Source organism: Cetorhinus maximus, unplaced genomic scaffold, assembly GCF_964194155.1.
Source record: "Cetorhinus maximus unplaced genomic scaffold, sCetMax3.hap1.1 HAP1_SCAFFOLD_1515, whole genome shotgun sequence".
Lineage (NCBI taxonomy): Eukaryota > Metazoa > Chordata > Chondrichthyes > Lamniformes > Cetorhinidae > Cetorhinus > Cetorhinus maximus.
Window position 1 is genome coordinate 33,465 of NW_027597456.1, and position 19,316 is coordinate 52,780.

Consider the following 19,316-nt stretch of genomic DNA (forward strand, 5'->3'; position numbering starts at 1 on the left):
TTTATCTTCTCCATTATTCCTATGCACACTAATCTATTTATCATCTAAACTATCCTTTTACATTCATCCACAGGATGTGGATATTACAAGCAAGGGCAGCATTTACTGCCAACCCTGAAGTGCCCTTGAGAAGATAGTAGTGATCTCCAGCGTGAACTGCTGCAGCATGTGAAGGTACTCCCAGAATTGGGAGAGCTGTCCCACAGTCTAGTCAAGCAAAAGTCATACTAATGGAATTGTACCTTACAGATTATGTCCCTGGGTATGCCCTGTCCCACCGGCTGGGAGTTGCTTTGGGAGTTCTCAGCTTGACTCTGGACCCCTCATGACATCAGATCAAACGTGGGCAAGGAAACCTCCTGCTGATTATCACCTCCCTCAGCTGATGAATCAGTGTTCCTCCATGTTCAATACTACTTGGCGGAAGCATTGATGGTGGCAAGGGTGCAGAACGTACTTTGGGTGGGGAACTTCAATGCTCAGTAACACTAATACAGACCAAGTCCTAAATGACATAGCTGCCAGACTGGCAAGTGGTGAGGGAACCAACAACAGGGAATGAACATACTTGACCTCACTCTCACCAACCTGCCTGCTCCAAATGTATCTATCCATGATAGTATCAGTAGGAGTGACCACCGCACAGTCCTTGTGGAGACGAAGACCCGTCTTCACATTGAGGATACCCTCCATGCTGTTGTGTGGCACTACCAGCGTGCTAAATGGCATAGATTTCAAACAGATTTAGCAATTCAGGACTGGCCATCCATGAGGCGCTGTGGGCTATCAGCAGTGCACAATTTTACTCAGCCACAATCTGTAACCTCATGGCCTGGCATATCCCTCACTCTACCATTACCACCAAGTCAGGGGATCAACCCTGGTTCAATGAAGAGTGCAGGAGGACATGCCAGCACCAGGCATAACAAAAATGAGGTGTCAACCTGATGGAGCTACAACTCAGGACTACTTGCATGCCAACCAGCATAAGCAGCATGTGATAGACAGAACTAAGTGATCCCACAACCAACAGATCAGATCTAAGCTCTGCAGTCCTGCCACATCCAGTCGTGAATGGTGGTGGACAATTAAACAACTCACTGGAGGAGGAGGCTCCACAAATATCCCCATCCTCAATGATGGGGGAGCCCAACACATCAGTGCAAAAGATAAGGCTGAAGCATTTGCAACAATCTTCAGCCAGAAGTGCTGAGTGGATGATACATCTCAGCCTCCTCTGGAGTTCCCCAGCATCACAAATGCCAGTCTTCAGCCAATTCGATTCACTCCACGATATCAAGAACTGGCTGAAGGCACTGGATACTGCAACGGCTATGGGCCCTGACAATATTCTGGCAATTTTACTGAAGTCTTGTGCTCTAGAAGTGCATCCCTCAGTGGTGGGGAAACTATTGGAAGCAATTCTGAGGGATAGAATTAATCTACACTTGGAGAGGCAGGGATTAATCAGGGACAGCATGGTTTTGTTAAGGGGAGGTCATGTCTGACCAATTTGATTGAATTTTTCGAAAAGGTGACCAGGTGTGTAGATGAGGGCAATGCATTTGATGTAGTCTACTTGGACTTCAGCAAGGCTTTTGATAAGGTCCCACATGGGATACTGATAACGAAGGTAAGAGCCCATGGGATCCAAGGCAATTTGACAAATTGGCTCCAGGATTGGCTTAGTGGCAGGAAGCAGAGGGTGATTGTCGAGGGGTGTTTTTGTGACTGGATGCTTGTGTCCAGTGGGGTTCCACAGAGATCAGTGTTGGGTCCCTTGCTGTTTGTGGTATATATAAACGATTTAGACTTGATTGTAGGAGGGTTGATCAGTAAGTTCGCGGATGAAACGAAAATTGGTGGGGTGGTAAATAGTGAGGTGGATAGCCTTCGATTACAGGAGGATATAGACGGGCTGGTCAGATGGGCTGGTCAGTGGCAAATGGAATTTAATCTGGATAAGTGTGAGGTGATGCACTTGGGCAGGACAAACAAGGCACGGGAATACATGATGAACGGTAGGACCCTGGGAAGTACTGAGGACCAGAGGGACCTTGGTGTGCATGTCTACCGGTCCCTTAAGATAGTGGGACAGGTAGATAAGGCATATGGGATACTTGCCTTTATTAGCGGAGGCATAGAATATAAGAGCAGGGAAGTTATGCTGGAACTGTATAAAACGCTGGTTAGGGCACAGCTAGAGTATTGAGTGCCGTTCTGGAATCTGCATTATAGGAAGGATTTGATTGCACTAGAGAGAGTGCAGAGGAGATTTACCAGGATGTTGCCTGGGCTGGAGAGTTTTAGTTATGAGAAGAGATTAGATACACTGGGGTTATTTTCCCTGGAGCAGAGGAGATTGAGGGGGGACATGATTGAGGTGTATAAAATTATGAGGGGCATAGATAGATAGGTAGACAGAAAGGAACTTTTCCCCTTGGTGGAGGGATCAATAACCAGGGGGCATAGATTTAAGGTAAGGGGCAGGGGGTTTAGAGGGGATGTGAGGAAGAATTATTTCACCCAGAGGGTGGTGGGAATCTGGAACTCACTGCCTGAAAGGATGGTAGAGGCAGAAACCCTCATAACATTTAAGAAGTATTTGGATGTGCACTTGCGATGCCATGGCATACAAGGCTATGGGCCTAGTGCTGGAAAATGGAATTAGAATAGTTAGGTATTTGTTTGACCTGTGCAGACTCGATGGGTCGAAGGGCCTTTTTCTGTGCTTTAGACTTCTAAGACCGAGAACTTACCACACCCCTAGCCAAGCTGTTTCAGTACAGCTACAACAACGGCATCTACTCGGCAATATGGAAAAATGCCAGGGTACGTCCTGTACCAAAAAAAAGGACAAATCCAACCTGGCCAATTACCACCCCATCAATCTACTCTTGATCATCAGTAAAGTGGGGGAAGGGGTCATCAACAGTGCTATCAAATGGCACTTGCTTAGAAATAGCCTGCTTAGTGGTGCTCAGTTTGGGTTCTGCCAGGATCTCCTGACCTCATTACAGCCTTGGTTGAAACATAGACAAAAGAGCTGAACTCCAGAGGTAAGATGCCCTTGCCATCGAGGCAGCATTTGACAGAGTGTGGCATCAAGGAGCCCTATCAAAACTGGAGTAAATGGAAATCAGGGGGAAAACTCTCCACTGGTTGGAGTCATACCTAGCACAAAGGAAGATAGTTGCGGTTGTTGGAGGTCAATCATCTCATTTCCAGGACATCACTATAGGGTAGTGTCCTTGGCCCAACCATCTTCAGTTACTTCATCAATGGCCATCCTTACAACATAAGGTCAGAAGTGAGGATGATCGCTGATGATTGCATAATGTTCAGCACCATTCGCGACTCCTCAGATACCGAAGCAGTCCATGTCCAAATGCAGCAAGACCTGGACAATATCCAGGCTTGGGCTGACAAGTGGCAAGTAACATTCACGCCACAGAAGTGCCAGGCAATGACCATCTCCAACAAGAGAATCTAACCATCGTCCCTTCACATCCAATAGCATTACCATCACAGAATCCCCCACTATCAATATCCTGGTGGAGGGGGGGAGGGGGGTTTACCATTGACCATAAAGTGAACTGGGCTAGCCATATAAATAGTGTCTGTTGCCCTTATCTGTCTAGATTATAGCAGTCATGGGTTTGGAAGGTTCTGACTAAGCTTTGGTAAACTCTTGCAGTGCGTCTTGTAGATGGTACACGCTGTTGCCATGGTATATCGGCGGTAGAGGGAGTGAATATTTGTGGATGTGGTACCAATCAAGTGGGTTGCTTTGTCTCAGATGGTGGCTACAAGAGCAGGTCTGAGGCTCAGAATCCTGTGGTGAGTAACTCAGCTCCTGACTCCCCAAAGCCTGGCCACCATCTACAGCGCACAAGTCAGGAGTGTGATGGAATACTCTCCACTTGCCTGGATGAGTGCAGCTCCCACAACACTCAAGAAGCTTGACACCATCAAAGACAAAGCAACCCACTTGATTAGCACCACATCCACAAACATTCACTCCCTCTACTGCCGATACACCATGGCAGCAGTGTGTACCATCTACAAGGGGCCCTGCAAGAATTCACCAAAGCTTAGGCAGAACCTTCCAAACCCATGACCGCTATGATCTAGACAGACAAGGGCAACAGACACATGGGAATATGACCACCTGGAAGTTCCCCGACAAGCCACACACCATCCTGACTTGGAAATATACCACCGTTCCTTCACTGTTGCTGGGTCAAAATCCTGGAACTCCCTCCGTAACAGTAGTGTGGGTGTACCTACACCACATGGACTGCAGTGGCTCAAGGAGGCAGCTCACCACCACCTTCTCAAGGGCAACTAGGGATGGGAAATAAATGGTGGCCTAGCCAGTGATGCCCTTATCCCTTGAATGAATTAAAAAATGTTGCCTGACCTTGAGTAATTTCAGCATTTTATTTTTGTTCCTTTTTCAAGCATGCTACAACGTGAGGATATAAGACAATCTCCCGAATACATGTGCTTATTTTAATAAATCCTCTCCCCTCCACCATGTGCAAGGAGCTCACGAACATGCCGTTAAGATTGATATAATCTGATCAGCTGCCTCTGCCATGTCCCTCCCTTCCACAAGCCCATCTTTCCTTGAGTTTCCCTATCTCCCTCTCTGAGCTCATCTTGTCTAAGATCCATCTCACATTGCCTCGAGCTTATATCCCACTAAACTGATCTCTCAACTTCCCCATTTGGTCTCATGTTAGCCAGTATTGTAAACGGTTCTCTTCAGGTGTTGCCCCTCTCCTTAAAATTAGATGTCATCGTCCCTCTCCTCATTAACGAAAAGCCCTTGACCCCACTGTCCTTGCAAACCGTCCCATCTCCAATCTCCCTTCTCTCTCAAAAGTCCTTGAACGTTTCGTCACCTCCCACATCAGTTCCCCATGTTTCCCGGAACACCATGTTTGAATCCTTCCAATCAGGTTTGCACCCCTGCAAAATCACAAATGACATTTTATGCGACTGCAACAAATGGAAACTTTCCCTCCTCTTCCTTCTCCATTTATCGCAGCCTTTGACACAGTTGACTACACCATCTTCCTCCAATGCCTCTTCACTGTCACACAGCTGTGTTGGACTGCTCACCTATCTAACTGTAGCCGGAAAACCATTCAAGGGCTTCTCTTCCTGCTCTTGAAATTACCTGGTGTCCTCCACAATGATCTACTTTTGGCCCCATCCTATTTCTCATCTCCATATTTTCCCTCGACAACATCACCCAAAGTTAGTTAGTTTTCACATGTACATTGATGACACCCAATTCTACCTCACCACCACTGTTGCTAAATTATCAGGCTGCTCATCTGACATCCAATATTTGATTAGTAGAAATTTTCTCCAATTAAATATTGGGAAGACTTAAGCCATTGTTTTTGGTCCCCATTCCAATCTCGATTCCTCAGCTACTGACTGCATCCCTCTCATTGGAAAGTGAGATTAAGCCAGTCTGTTCGTAACCCCACATTTGACCCCAAGATGAGCTTCTGACCTTGTATTTGTGCCATCACCAAGACAGCATATACCCTACCTCTAACATTGCCCGACTTTGCCCCATTTCAGTTCATCTGCTGTTGAAACCCTCATTCGTGCCTTCATTACCTCTAGATTCGACTACTGCAACACTCTCCTGGCTGGTCTCCCACATTCTACTCTGCATAAACCTGAGGTAATTCAAAACCCTGCTGCTCTTGTTTTCCTGCAGAAAGTCCTGTTCCTGTATCACCAGTGTTCGTTGACCTACATTGAATCCTGGTCAAGCAAGGTCTTGATTTTAAAATTCTCATCCCTGTTGTCAAATCTGTCCAGAAGCTTGGCCCTCCCTATCTTTGTAATCTCCTCCAGCCCCGTAACCCTCTGAGATATCTGCACCCCTCTAATTCCAGCCTCTTGAGCATCCCCGATTTTAACTGCTCCACCATTGGTGGCTGTGCCTTCAGTTGCCTAAGCCCCAAGCTCTGGAATACCCTGCCTACATTTCTCTGTCTCTCTACCATGCTTTCCTCCTTTGATATAGTCGTTACAATCTACCTCTTTGACCAAGATTTTTCTCCAGTATTTCTTTGTGGCTCTGTCATATTTTAGAACCATAGAAAAGTTACAGCACGGAAGGAGGCCATTCGGCCCATCTTGTCCATGCCTGCCCAAGGACACCAGGTGTCCTTTCTAATCTCACCTTCCTGCACCCAGCCCATAGCCCTGCAGCTTACAGCACTTAAGGTGCAGATCCAGGTACTTTTTAAAGAGTTTAGAGTTTCTGCCTCTACCACCAACTTGGGCAGCGAATTCCAGACACCCACTACCCTCTGCGTAAAAATGTTCTTTATGTCCCCCCTACACCTTCTGCCACTTATCTTGGAATCTATGTCCCCTGGTTCTAGAATTCTCTACCAAGGGAAACAACTTTATCCTGTCTACTCTATCTATTCCCCTCATAATTTTGTACACCTCGATCAAGTCGCCTCGCAGCCTTCTTTGTTCAAAGGAAAATAACCCCAACCTATCCAATCTCTCCTCGTGGCTACACTTTTCTAACCCTGGCAACATTCTTGTAAATTTCCTCTGCACTCTCTCCAGAGCTATTACGTCCTTCCTGTAATGTAGTGACCGGAACTGCAAACAATACTCTAGTTGTGGCCTCACCAGTGTTTTATACAATTCCAACATTATATCCTTACTTTTATATTCTATACCTCTGCCAATGAAGGAGAGCATTCCATATGCCTTCTTTACAACCTTGTCTACTTGAACTGCTGCCTTCAGGGACCTGTGTACATGTACGCCAAGATCTCTCACTTCATCTACCCCTCTTAGTATATTCCCATTTATTGTGTAATCCCTGTAACTGTTTGACCTCCCTAAATGTATGACCTTGCACTTCTTGATGTTAAAATCCATCTGCCACTTTACCGTCCACTCCACCAACCCATCTATATCGTTTTGGAGATTATGGCTATCCTCTACACAATCTACTACTCGGCTGATCTTTGTGTCATCTGCAAATTTCCCAATCGTGCCCACCACGTTCACATCCAAATCGTTAATATATAACACAAACAGCAAGGTCCCAACACCAAGCCCTGTGGAACACCACTTGAGACAACTGTCCATTCGCAAGGGCATCCATCGACCATTACCCTTTGTTTCCTGTCACAAAGCCAACCTTTTATCCAGTTTGCCACGTTACCCTGAATCCCATGGGCTTTTACTTTCCTGACCAATCCGCTATGTGGGGCCTTGTCAAATGCCTTGCTAAAATCCATGTACACAACATCCACTGCACTACCTTCATCAACCCTTCTTGTCACTTCCTCAAAGAATTCAATCAAATTTGTGAGGCAAGACCTTCCTTTAACAAATCCATACTGACCATCCCTGACTAGTCCATGCCTTTCCACGTCAATTAATCCTATCTCTCAGGATTGATTCTACTAATTTGCTCACCACCGATGTAAGACTAACTGGCCTATAATTGTTTGGCATTTCCTTTGATCCTTTTTAAACAATGGAACTACGTTTGCATTTCTCCAGTCCTCTGGTACCTCCCCTGTATTTAGTGAAGATTGGAAAATCATCCTCAGGGCATCTGTTATCTCCTCCCTGACTTCCTTCAGCAGCCTCGGAAACAATCCATCTGTCCCTGGTGACTTATCAACTTTCAAGAATTTCAACCCTTCGAGTGCTTCCTCTCTCTTTATGACTACCCCATCCAATATCTCAGTGTTCCTCCTGGACTACTATATCTACATCCTCCCTTTCCTTTGTAAACACGGAGACAAAATGTTCATTCAAAACCCTTCCCACAGCCTCTGCATCTACACATAAGTTTCCATCTTCATCTCTGATAGGTCCCACTTTTTCCTTAGCTAACCTTTTAGCATTAATGTATTGGTAAAACTTTAGTTTTATAATACTTCTGTGAAGTGCTTTGGGACATTTTATTACATTCACGGCTCTATATAAACATAAGTTGTGGTTGGATTGATGAACAATCCCTCATTATGAGTATTATTGCTTATTTTATTATAGCATTCGCAGCTTCTTTTGGAGAATTTGCAAAGGGATGAAAGTTAGTATACACTTTAGAATTTTCAAAAAACCTCAGTTGTAACAATTTCTGATATGGGGCTCCATTGCTCAGCACATCACAAGGAAAGAAAAGTTTTCAGCGAAAAATAATATTCTTTACAATTTAACATTTTAAAAACATTTATAGCCAAAAATGGTAATAAGTGGCAAGCACATAACTTTCTATTTTTGAAATACAAGTCTAATTTCCAGGCTAATTAAATATCAAGTTTAAGGACATTAGTCAATGCAAGTTTAAATAAACTGGACATATATGTGTTCGAGCTAATACTTCATTCAATAAATATATAAAACCTAAATTGCAATACAGAACAATATCTTATTTGAAAAATTCACAAAAAATACGTTTTGAACCACAATATGATTTCTTGCTTTCTTATGAATCTTAACTCAATAATTAGAAGTTACAGTGCATGAAATTAAGTAACAGTAACAGCACATGCCCCAGTTTCCTATACACAATGCCACTGCTATATCTTTAAATTGGCAACTCAGTTCATATTCCATTTCAAACATAATATATACAATGCACTTTCAACTACTTATGGCCTGATATGATACTAGCAAATATAACTTCAAGTTCAAGCCCATCAGAAAGTGACAAAATCTAGTACGCTGATGATAAACAGATCAATATTTTTCCTAAATGTATTTTTTGTACAATTTGTTCAGACTGTTTTCAAAATCAGTCAAGTAGTAAAATGGAGTTTGAAAAGCACTGTTTGAGGCGTCGTTACATCAGCCACTGCCAGTTCCTGTCCATTTGTAAGGCCCAACTCTGGAAGACAAAAATTTCAATTTAAGGTTCACGCAATAGATTCTTCATAAGAACTGAAACAAGCATTTGCAAATGTCTGCTGGAAAGTGATTAGTGACTCTTACACATTCCCAGTGCTGTTTCTGATTAACTGAAATTATTTTTTTTTATTCATTCATGGCATGTGAGTGTTGTTGGCAAGGCCAGCATTTATTAGCCATCCCTAACTGTCCTCGGAAAGATGGTGTTCAGCCCACCTTGTTGAACTGGCTCAGTCCATGTAGTGGAAGTACATCTAGTGGTAGAAGGGGCACCAAATATGTGGGCTGCTTTGTCTTGGATGGTGTTGAGCTCGAGTTTTGAGGTGAGGCGAGAGTCACTGCCCTTGACATCAAGGCAGCATTGACAGAGTATGGCATCAGGGAACCCTAACAAAACTCGAGTCAATGGGAATCAGGGGAAAACTCTCCGCTGAAAGGTTGGAGTCATACCTAGCACAAAGGAAGTTGGTTGTGGTTGTTGGACGTCAAACATCTCAGCTCCTGGACATCACTGCAGGAGTTCCTTAGGGTAGTGTCCTCAGCCCAACCATCTTTAGCTGCTTCATCAATGACTTTCCTTCTATCATAAGGTCAGAAGTGGGGATGTTTGCTGATGATTGCACAATGTTCAGCACCATTCACCACTCCTCAGATACTGAAACAGTCCATGTCCAAATGCAGCAAGACCTAGACAATATCCAAGCTTGGGCTGAGAAGTGGCAAGCATCATTCACGCAACACAAGGGCCAGGCAATGACCATCTCCAACAAGAGAGAATCTAACCATTGCCGTTCCTTCACTGTCACTGGGTCAAAATCCTGGAACTCCCTTTCTAACAGCACTATGGATGTACCTATACCACATGGACTGCAGCAGTTCAAGGCAGCAGCTCATCCCCACCTTCTCAAGGGCAATTAGGGATGAACAATAAATGCTTGCCTAGCCAGCGACACCCACATCCCATGAATGAATTAAAAAAAGCTTCACTCATTCAGACAAGTAGAGTGTATTCTATCAAGCTGTTAATTTGTGCCTTGTGGTTGGTGGACAGGCTTTGGGGAGTCAGGTGATGAGTTACTGGCCACAGAATTTCCACTCTTTGAATTGTTCTTGTACCCACAGTATTTTCATGGCTGGCCCAATTAGGTTTTTGTCAATGGAAACCACCCCACTCCCAGATGTTGATGGTGGGTGATTCAGTGATAGTAATGCTATTGAATGTCAAGGGGAAATGGTTCAGATTCTCTCTTGTTGGGGATAGTCATTGTCTGACACTTGTATAGTGGAAATGTCACTTGCCCCTCGTCAGTCAAGCCTGAATGTTGTCCAGATCTAGCTGCATGCAGACCAAAACTGTTTCAGTATGAGGAGCTGTGAATGATACTGAACACTTTAGAGGCAGCAAACATCCCCATTTCTGGTCTTATGCTGGAGGGAAGTTCATTGATGAAGCAGCTGAAGATGGTGTCATTAAAGTATAATAATGTTCATAACATTTTTCTGGTTTATTGTGAAGTAGGCTTATGGGGGTAAGTATAGTTTGGTCTGTCTGTAGTCAAGTGGACTACAAGTTTCAACCATCAAAAGAAGGTAGGTGCTTGACATGCCAATGATATAAAGGAGAATGAAAGACTATGTGGAAGGGGAAGGCTATGTAAGAACTAACAGGAGTGTGTGAAATAGCCTTAATGAAGCCTCCAGCATTTGGACATAAAGTCTGCTGTCTTACAAAGCTGGAGTTAGAGAAAAGCCATTTGGAATTCCACTGTCGAGGGTATTATGTTAACTTACTGAGTCTGCTTTAAATCTAAAATCTATTTCGGACCATTGCCTTAAAAGGGTGTGTAACTGGGGGTGAGGTTAATTAGGAATTTTAGGAGTTATTATAGTAGTAATTGTAATCTTATATGTGTGCTTGAAATCTTTTATTTTGTTAATAAGTATTTTAATTTAATTTTTAAAAATTTCTAAAGGTCTTGGTGGACTTATTACTACTGAATTCAGTGCATGCATCTCATAATAAATACAAATTGCAAAACCATTGTGATAGAGCAACCAAGTTTCCCTCGTGGATTTGATCCGCCTGGCACACATCATAACAATGGGTAGGTCGAAGACACTACACTGAGGAACCCCTGCAGCAATGTTATGGGGCTGAGATGATTGGCCATCCAACAACCACCACCATTTTCCCTTGTTTTAAATACTCTCACATGAGATGTGAGTGGTTTTGGCAAGGCGAGCATTTGTTGCTCATTTCTAATTGCCCTTTGTGCTGGGCCTGTCTCCAACCTGTGCAGATTTCTTCCCCTGATTCTCAGAGACTTCAATTTTTCTAGATGTCCTTGATGTCACAATTAGTCAAATAGTGCCTTGATGCCAAGGACAGTCACTCTCGCCTTTGGAATTCAGCTCTTTTGCCCATGGTTGGGCCAAGGCTGTAATGAATTCCTGAGCCAAGCAGGCCTGGTGGAACAAACTGTGCATCGATGAGGTTATTGCCAAATATGTTCCATCGACACCTTCCATCACTTAGCTGACAACTGAGAGTAGATTGATTTATTCTAGTTTTTGTAGGACAACTCTAGCAATTTTCCACATTATGCATTAGATGCCAGCTGTACTTCAACAGCTTGGCCCAGGGCGCAACTAATTCTGGAGCACAAGTCTTTAGGACTACAGTCAGGATATTATCAGGGCCTGCCGAAGGGCCATGAAGGCTCGAAACGTTGGCTGATTTCTTCTCCGCCGATGCTGCCGGACTTGCTGAGTTTTTCCAGGTAATCCTGTTTTTGTTTTTATTATCAGGGCCCAATGGGTTTGCTGTATTCAAGGCCTCCAGTTGTGCTTGACACCACATGGAATGAACCGAATTGGCTGAACACTGACATATGTGGCGCTGCGGACCTCAACAGGAAGCAGCGATGGATCATACACACTACATTTCTGGCTGAAATGGTTGCAAATGCTTTTTCACTAACATACTGGGCTCCCAATTGATGATAGCGATGTTTATGGAGCCTCCTCTTCAGGTTCGATCCTTAATTATTTACCACTATTCACGCCCGAACGTGGCAAGACTGCGGAGCATTGATCTGACCCATTACTTGTGGGATTGCTCAATTCTATCTATTGCATACTGCTTCTTCTGTCTAGCTTGCAAGTAGTCTTGTGTTGTAGCTTCACAAGACTGGCATCTGACTTTTAGGTCTGGCTGGCTGCTCTGGGCATGCTCTCCTACCCCTCTCATTGAATCAGGGTTGCTCTCCTGGCTTGATGGTAATGGTTGAGTGAAGTATGTGTCAGGCCATGAGGTTAGAGATTGTGGTGGAGTACAATTCTGCAGCATAACAATACTGTCATGGACAAATGGATCTGTGACCAAGAGTTAGGTAAGGATGAGGTCAAGTAGGGTTTTCCCTCTTGCTGGTTCGCCACTAGCTGTCGCAGATAAATCCTTCAGGAGTTGGTCAGTAGTGGTGCTACTGAGCCACTCTTAGTGATGGACATTGAAATTTTTCACCCAGAGTGCTCCTGCTGCGCCTCAGTCCTTCTTCCAATTGGAGCTTCAACATGGAAGGGTACTAATTCATCAACTGAGGAAGGGCAGCAAGTGGCAATCCGCAAAAAGGAGGACAAATACAATATGGCCAATTATGGCCCCATGATGATCTACTCAATCATCAGCAAAGCAATGAAAGGGGTCGCCGACAGTGCAAGCTGCACTTACTCAGCAATAACCTGCTCACTGTTGCTCAGTTTAGGTTCTGCCAGGGCCACTCAGCTCCTGACCTCAATACAGTCTTGGTCCAAACATGGACAAAAGAGTTGAATTCCAGAGGTGAGGTGCGAGTGACTGCCCTTGACATCAAAGCAGCTTTGACTAAATGTGGTATCAAAGGGCCCTGACAAAACTGAAGTCAGTTGGAACCAGGGGGGAAACTCTCCACTGGCTTGAGTCATATCTACCTAGCCTGAACCAGCCATATAAATACTGTGGTTACAAGAGGTCAGAGGCTGGGAATTCTGTGGTGAGTAACTCACCTCTTGACTCCCCAAAGCCTGTCCACCATCTACAAGTCAGGAGTGTAATAGAATACTCTCAACTTGCCTGGATAAATGTAGCTCCAATAACACTCAAGAAGCTCAACATCATCCAGGACAAAGCAGCCCACTTGATTGGCACCCAAACCAGCACTTTCAACATTCACTCCCTCTACCACCAATGCAAGTAGCAGCAGTATGTGCCATCTACAGATGCACTGCAGCAAGACTCCTTTGACACCACTTTCCAAATTTGTGACCTGTACAACGAAGAAAGACAAGGTCAACTTATGCATGGGAACATCACCACCTGCAAGTTTCTCTCTAAGCCACACACCATCCTGACTTGGAACTATATCACTTTTCCTTCACTGTTGCTGGGTCAATATCCTGGAACTCCCTTCCTACCAGCACTATAGGTGTACCTACATGGACTAGAGCAGTTGAAGACAACAGCTCACCATCACCTTCTCAAGGAATGGGCAATAAATGATGGCCTAGCCAGCAACACCCACATCCCATGAACAAATAAATACATTTTAAAAATCAGATTTCTGTGCCCACGTTTGACATGATGTCACAAGGCTTCAAAGGGTTTAGAGTCAATGTTGAGGACTATCAGGGCTCCTGCTTCCTGAGTGCATACCACTGTGCTACCATCTCTGATGAGTCTGTCCTACTGGTAGGATAGGGCATACCCAGGGATGATGATGGAGGAGTCTGGGACATTAGCTGTGAGGTGTGATTCGGTGAGTATGACTAAGTCAGGCAGTTGCTTGTCTAGTTTGTGGGACAGCTCTCCCAATTTTGCCACAAGTCCTGAGATATTCATGAGGAGAATTTTAAAGGGGCGACCAGGCAGGTCTTTGTCATTTTCGTTGCCTAGGTCAAGAAAGGCAGTCTGTCCGGTTTTATTCTTAGTCAACTTTTCTACAGCAGATCGATACAATTGAGTGGCTTGTTAGGCTATTTCAGAGAGCAATTAAGAGTCAATCACATTGCTGTGAGTCTGGAGTCACATGTAGGTCAGACAAGGTAAGGGTAGAAGGCTTCCATTCCCTGAGGGAATTAAGGAAACAGATGGGGTGTGTAGTACAAAGACCGCTAATACTCGACTGATGGTTCGTGAGAACATGAGTTTATTATTTAATATTTAATAAAAAGCAGTTTAAGTGCCTGTAAAGATCACTCCAATTGCTTAAGAAATTTCAATTCATTCACATACTATAGTAAATCACAGCCTTTTATTAGGACTAGGGAGGGAGGAAATTAGTCAGAATTCCCAAACTGTAGCACTAACCCATGATCTCTTCTGGAATTGATACGGCATTGATGGGGTCATTATCTACCTTAACAGTTGAGCACCTTGTCAACACTCCGTCAAATCACACATGCAGAATGGGCAAGTTACCAGGAGGTTGCTTAGAGACTGCAATATTGGGGCAGTCAACAGTGGAATTGCTAAAATAGCACTAGGAATGGCTCAGGACCAACACTTTACATAGAACAGAGCTGAGATCAGTTGGAAGAGAAAAGGGTTTTAGTGCATTAGGTTGTATTAATAAAATTATCTAATACAAAACACAACACACTATTTTGTCTTTCTACAAGACCATGACTAGATCACAGTTAAAATAATATGTCAGTTTTTGTTCCCAAAAAGGTGGGTGATGCACATGTTTGGAAAAGTTTCAAAGGGCCACAAGAATGATTCCTAGCTTAAACAAACTTAATTATTCAGGGCAACAAAATAAAAGTGGGGTCTATTCATTTTAAGGGATGCATAACATTATGGCTAGTGAAGGCATGTCCCATTCATAATGTCAAACACGGACTACGTCCATCTGGAAGCTTCCGGAACTGTCTTTTATTCTTTATAAATGGACATTAACAAGGTGGCTAAGATGACTGCCAAGGGTCAGATGACTTTTGCAAATTCAACTACCTTAAGCTTCCGGAAAGTTCCTAATTGAATCACCCTGGGTGGGAGTCTCCCCCTTGAATGAACATACTCAGACAGAAGTCCCCTGTGGATTCACACCTGGCATTGCTCATGGTTTACTCCAAACTGAAAATCAATGGACTTCCAGGCTTCATGGTCCAGGCTTGCAATTTAACAAAAGAGAATTGCAGAAAACCAGTTAACCACAAGGAGGTGTGAATGGCCATCATCTATCTCCACTGTATAGCAATGGATTTTGGCTTTAAACCATTCTGGGTGGACAATAATAATTGACCATGTGACCAAAACTGGCCTCCAATACCAAAAATCATTTCTTATCCCAAGAATGATAGAGAAACAGGCAGTCGGCAAGGAATGCCACTGCAGAATACCAGCTGTAGACCAAAGGAGTAAACCAAAGCCTTTTTAAACTTGGAGGCTGCTATATCTTAAAAGCCTTCCAGCCTGATTCCACATCTAAGTCCACCTGTAAAGAAACCTAACCACCTGATAAGAAAATCTACAAGTGACTAACTGTGCAGCCTACTGACCATCCATCTCAAGGGAATCCTGCAATAATCCTGATATTCAACTCTGGCTAATGAAACCACCTGGACTACTGTTTCGGAGTAAAACACCTCTTTACCAGGCCCACAATGATTGCTTTCCCTACAATATGCCAAACATGTAAACAAAAGTTCACAGTTCACAACTTATAAGGTGCATTATTCTCTTTAACTACCTTTCTTGTGTGCATGAGTGACGTAATGTTTAGACATTCAGGGTGGATATGTGAAAAATTAATCTGTATTTAAACCCATAAAAGCACTGACCACATACAAGGGGACACAGACAAACACACACACACAGACATACAAAGGTGTCTGTTTAAGTGTGCAAAAGCACACTGATTAGAAGCAGTAAGGGAAAGGGCACAAGGGTTTCCGTTCTCTCCCGACCCTGTCTGTAATAGTAAAGGTCAGAATGATTAGATAGGAGTTATAAAGAATCTTTGGATGATGACAGCACAGAAGGAGGCCTTCATGACTGAGCCATCTCTCTGCAAAAGCATTATACCTAGTGCCACTCCCTTGCCTTTTCCCTGTAGCCCTCCAAATTTTTCCTCTTCAGATAATGATCTAACTCTCTTTTGAAAGCCACGATTGAATCAGCCTTCACCACTCTTTCAGCCAGTGCATTATAGATTCTAATCATTCTCTACGTAGAAAAGCTTTTGGAAGGGCTAGATTTATTCCTATAGTTAGACCGGGGAAGACTATGGATCATATGAAAAGTTACACAATGGTAGAGCTAAGTTAGATGTTACACAACTCCTTTTCCAGAGGATAGCAGACCTATTGTACAGGTCATCAGTGCGTGCGATGAATGTTGACTCTCTGCATACCTTCTAAGGGGAGCTGGGCCAGTCCTTGACTGGAAGCACATCATATTTTATAAAAGACAGATGAAAACCAGGTAGAACAAGCATGGTCAACAGTGGCCTCTTGGATTAGTTTCACACTGTAGAGGTTCAGAGAGGAATTTATCAATTTCCCCCCCCCCTAATTGCACATGATTTTATAAGCTGCTTTTTTGCCTCCCCCAGGATATTACATGACCGCTGGAGGATTGGTGGTATTATAATCATGATGCTTCAAGCAGTATGAGGCACAATGAAACAGCTTAAAAATCAAAACCCCTCCCCAGATAGAAGCAGTTTATTTAATAGGAAAACGTGGATGCAAAAATTCTTCGGCAAAATGAGAAACACAGCTTTGTTATTTTATCTCCTATTCTCTAGCTCTCAACACCCTCCGCATTAGTACTCTGTGAATACATTACTGAGATATTCAGCAATACATCAGCTTTTAAAGAGGCTTTTACATACTTATTTGCTTCTAGATGTTTACTTTTCAGGAAGCCAGAAGATTAGTAATAGGAAGCATCAAGAAATGCTGAGATCTCAAGATTGATGGTTGCAACACTTGTGCTTAACTATTTAAAAAGATAGCTTATCAAATGGTAAACACAGCAACATGTTAAACATGGGAGAAGTTCATGAAATTCTGAGAACTCTAGCATCTTATACTTACCCTTCAGGGTTTTTGAAAGATTTGGTCTGGTCCTTTCTTCAATTGATGCTACAGTCTGTAAAGTAAGATGTGACATTAGCTTTCAATGCAGTAACCAAATTAACTTTCTTGCTGCTTAGACAAAGATGAATAAAATTATTACAGAATTAAAACTCTTACTTGTAAATAGAGTGTTTTATTTTTTCCATCCAAAGTTGCAGTGATAGCTGGGGACTTCATTTGTCTGTGTAGGACATGGACAACAATTACTGTATTCATCAACATGGTCACTTGCCCTCTCTTCATTAAGATCTTTTGTAATTTCTTACTCACAAAATATTCATTTTCTGCAGCCAACTTTTTATTCCTTTGCAAGATAAATTTAACAGAGAAACAATATTGATTGCCCAATTAATGAAGGCCCTTTTCTGGATAAACATTGCTTCACTTCTTTGGAGGAAAATAATTGGGGGCTTCCACTTTGCTATGCTAACTTAACTATTGCAATGTTCTTCCGAACGTCTTGGCAATTAACACTAAAGCACATTCTGTACAACTCTTATCCTCTGATTATCTAGAACAGTTTAGAAAAAACTTCCAGTCAAGAAATCCCCATCAATATTAAAGGGATTATTAAAATATTTCCCACTTTTTTTCAGGCCCCCACTATACACATGAACTGAAACATCGGATAGGCAAACTTTTTCCCCAGTATTTCTTCTTTCAGATATCTGCCTTGTTCCTTCCTTTGCTTTGTCACCAGACAGAGATCAAAAATACAAGTGGGCAAAATCAGCATACACCTTAATCGTAGATAACAATATGATCACAAAGTAGCTACTAGGGAGATATACTAAAACATATAAGGGACCTGCATGGGTAAGAAGCAAATGCTTGAAGGGAACTTACAGTGAAGCGCTTTGAGTCAAGTAATCTAGGAGCTCTTGAAGTTTTGCAGACGGTGAAAACTGTAGATCTTGAGGTACCTGGCTGCAGGCTGGACAGTTTTCCTTTAAAAACCACAGAAAAATCAATGGAAAGTTTAGAATTTTCCAGTTACCAGTTTTAGGTCTTCTGATAGTTGAGAGTTAAAAACAAGCATTCCAACAGGCAAATTAATGTTAAAATTAGTAAATGTATATGAAGAGGCTTAACAAGATCATTAAGTTCCTTTTATACAAATGGGAAGATTTTCTCACACGATGCAGCAATTCATTGCAGAAATATCACAGATTTGGTGGAATCAAGTTACTGTTGCTTCTAATAATGAAAAAATGACAAGGGATTGGCAGCTGCTGAAAGTCTCCAACAATAAAAAATTAAGTTCTGCACTAGAACTTTTCACCATACAAGCATCTTGTTTTGTCCTCTTCTAGAGCTTTATCCAATCTCCATTTCTGACAAACATGTTTCTCAACTTGATTACTTAAGCATTCCATCTTGTTTTCTATTTGGAGTTGGATATTCCACAACTGAAGTAGTGCCACATCTTAATTGTTTTTAATAGTTCTTCAAGATTTAAGACTCAAAAGGAGTTATTCCATGGCTATGGTCACATTTCAAAAGGTAAAAGGTTTACTTTTTCAGGCTTCAGCACTGCTTTCTGCATTTTTTTAAATGAGTTATGAGTTCCCAACTACCTCTCCTCGCTACACACTTTTCCTGTACTGCCTTGTTGAGCATAAACCAAGCTCTCCTTCACCTTTTTGCTATTATTACGGGGTAATAATAGGTAGTTTTGGCAAATGCATGGGTTGGGACACAGATGTTGCAATGCACCCTGATCCAACACAAATTTACATTGGTACGCACTTAGTTCCAATGGCAGTGCAATTCCAGATACTCTCACATCCTATGCAGTGGTGACACTGAAATCAGACTTTTAAAAAAATGCAGGAAGAAAATGGTGAGTTGCACATCATGCCCATCAATAGATAAACATTTGTTGATCACTTTATAAATTGGCAGGTACTCACCTTACGTTCTGCTTCAAATGTGTAGGTGTAAAGGCTGTCTACATCATTGAACACCAAGTAGTTATTCAGGGGAATATATGCACTGAAAAAGTAACACTGTGCAATTTAAACTTTCATTGAAAACAGACAAGATTATGAATATCACAACTAAGTAATTGTTTAAAAATAAAAATTTACCTTGAAGCAATTTTGAATACTTCAGTTGCACATACAGCTGGGGAAAGAAAAGCTTCATTATTTGAAAATTACTCTTTAATGTATTACCAAGAATGTTAATGTTTTCAATTAATAAGTATTAAACAATGTAAACAAAATTACAGTGCTAAAGTGTCTCCTTAACTTTTAGGTTTCGCA

The 19,316-nt window shown here is 42.6% G+C and overlaps 1 protein-coding gene across 3 annotated transcripts in view; it reads right to left on the reverse strand.

Annotated features, from left to right (window-relative positions):
- Nucleotides 1–8,040: 8,040 nt before the first annotated feature.
- uba3 (ubiquitin-like modifier activating enzyme 3) overlaps nt 8,041–19,316 on the reverse strand; it is a 35,958-nt gene continuing 24,682 nt past the window's right edge. For all 3 annotated transcript variants that reach the window (XM_078536771.1, XM_078536770.1, XM_078536772.1), the window contains 6 exons: nt 19,140–19,176; nt 18,963–19,044; nt 17,896–17,996; nt 17,167–17,230; nt 17,008–17,062; nt 8,041–8,908 (listed from right to left, as the gene is read on the reverse strand). In XM_078536771.1, coding sequence (XP_078392897.1) covers nt 8,820–8,908; nt 17,008–17,062; nt 17,167–17,230; nt 17,896–17,996; nt 18,963–19,044; nt 19,140–19,176 — 428 coding nt within the window. In that variant the 3' untranslated portion in view covers nt 8,041–8,819. The remainder of the gene's footprint in view (nt 8,909–17,007; nt 17,063–17,166; nt 17,231–17,895; nt 17,997–18,962; nt 19,045–19,139; nt 19,177–19,316) is intronic.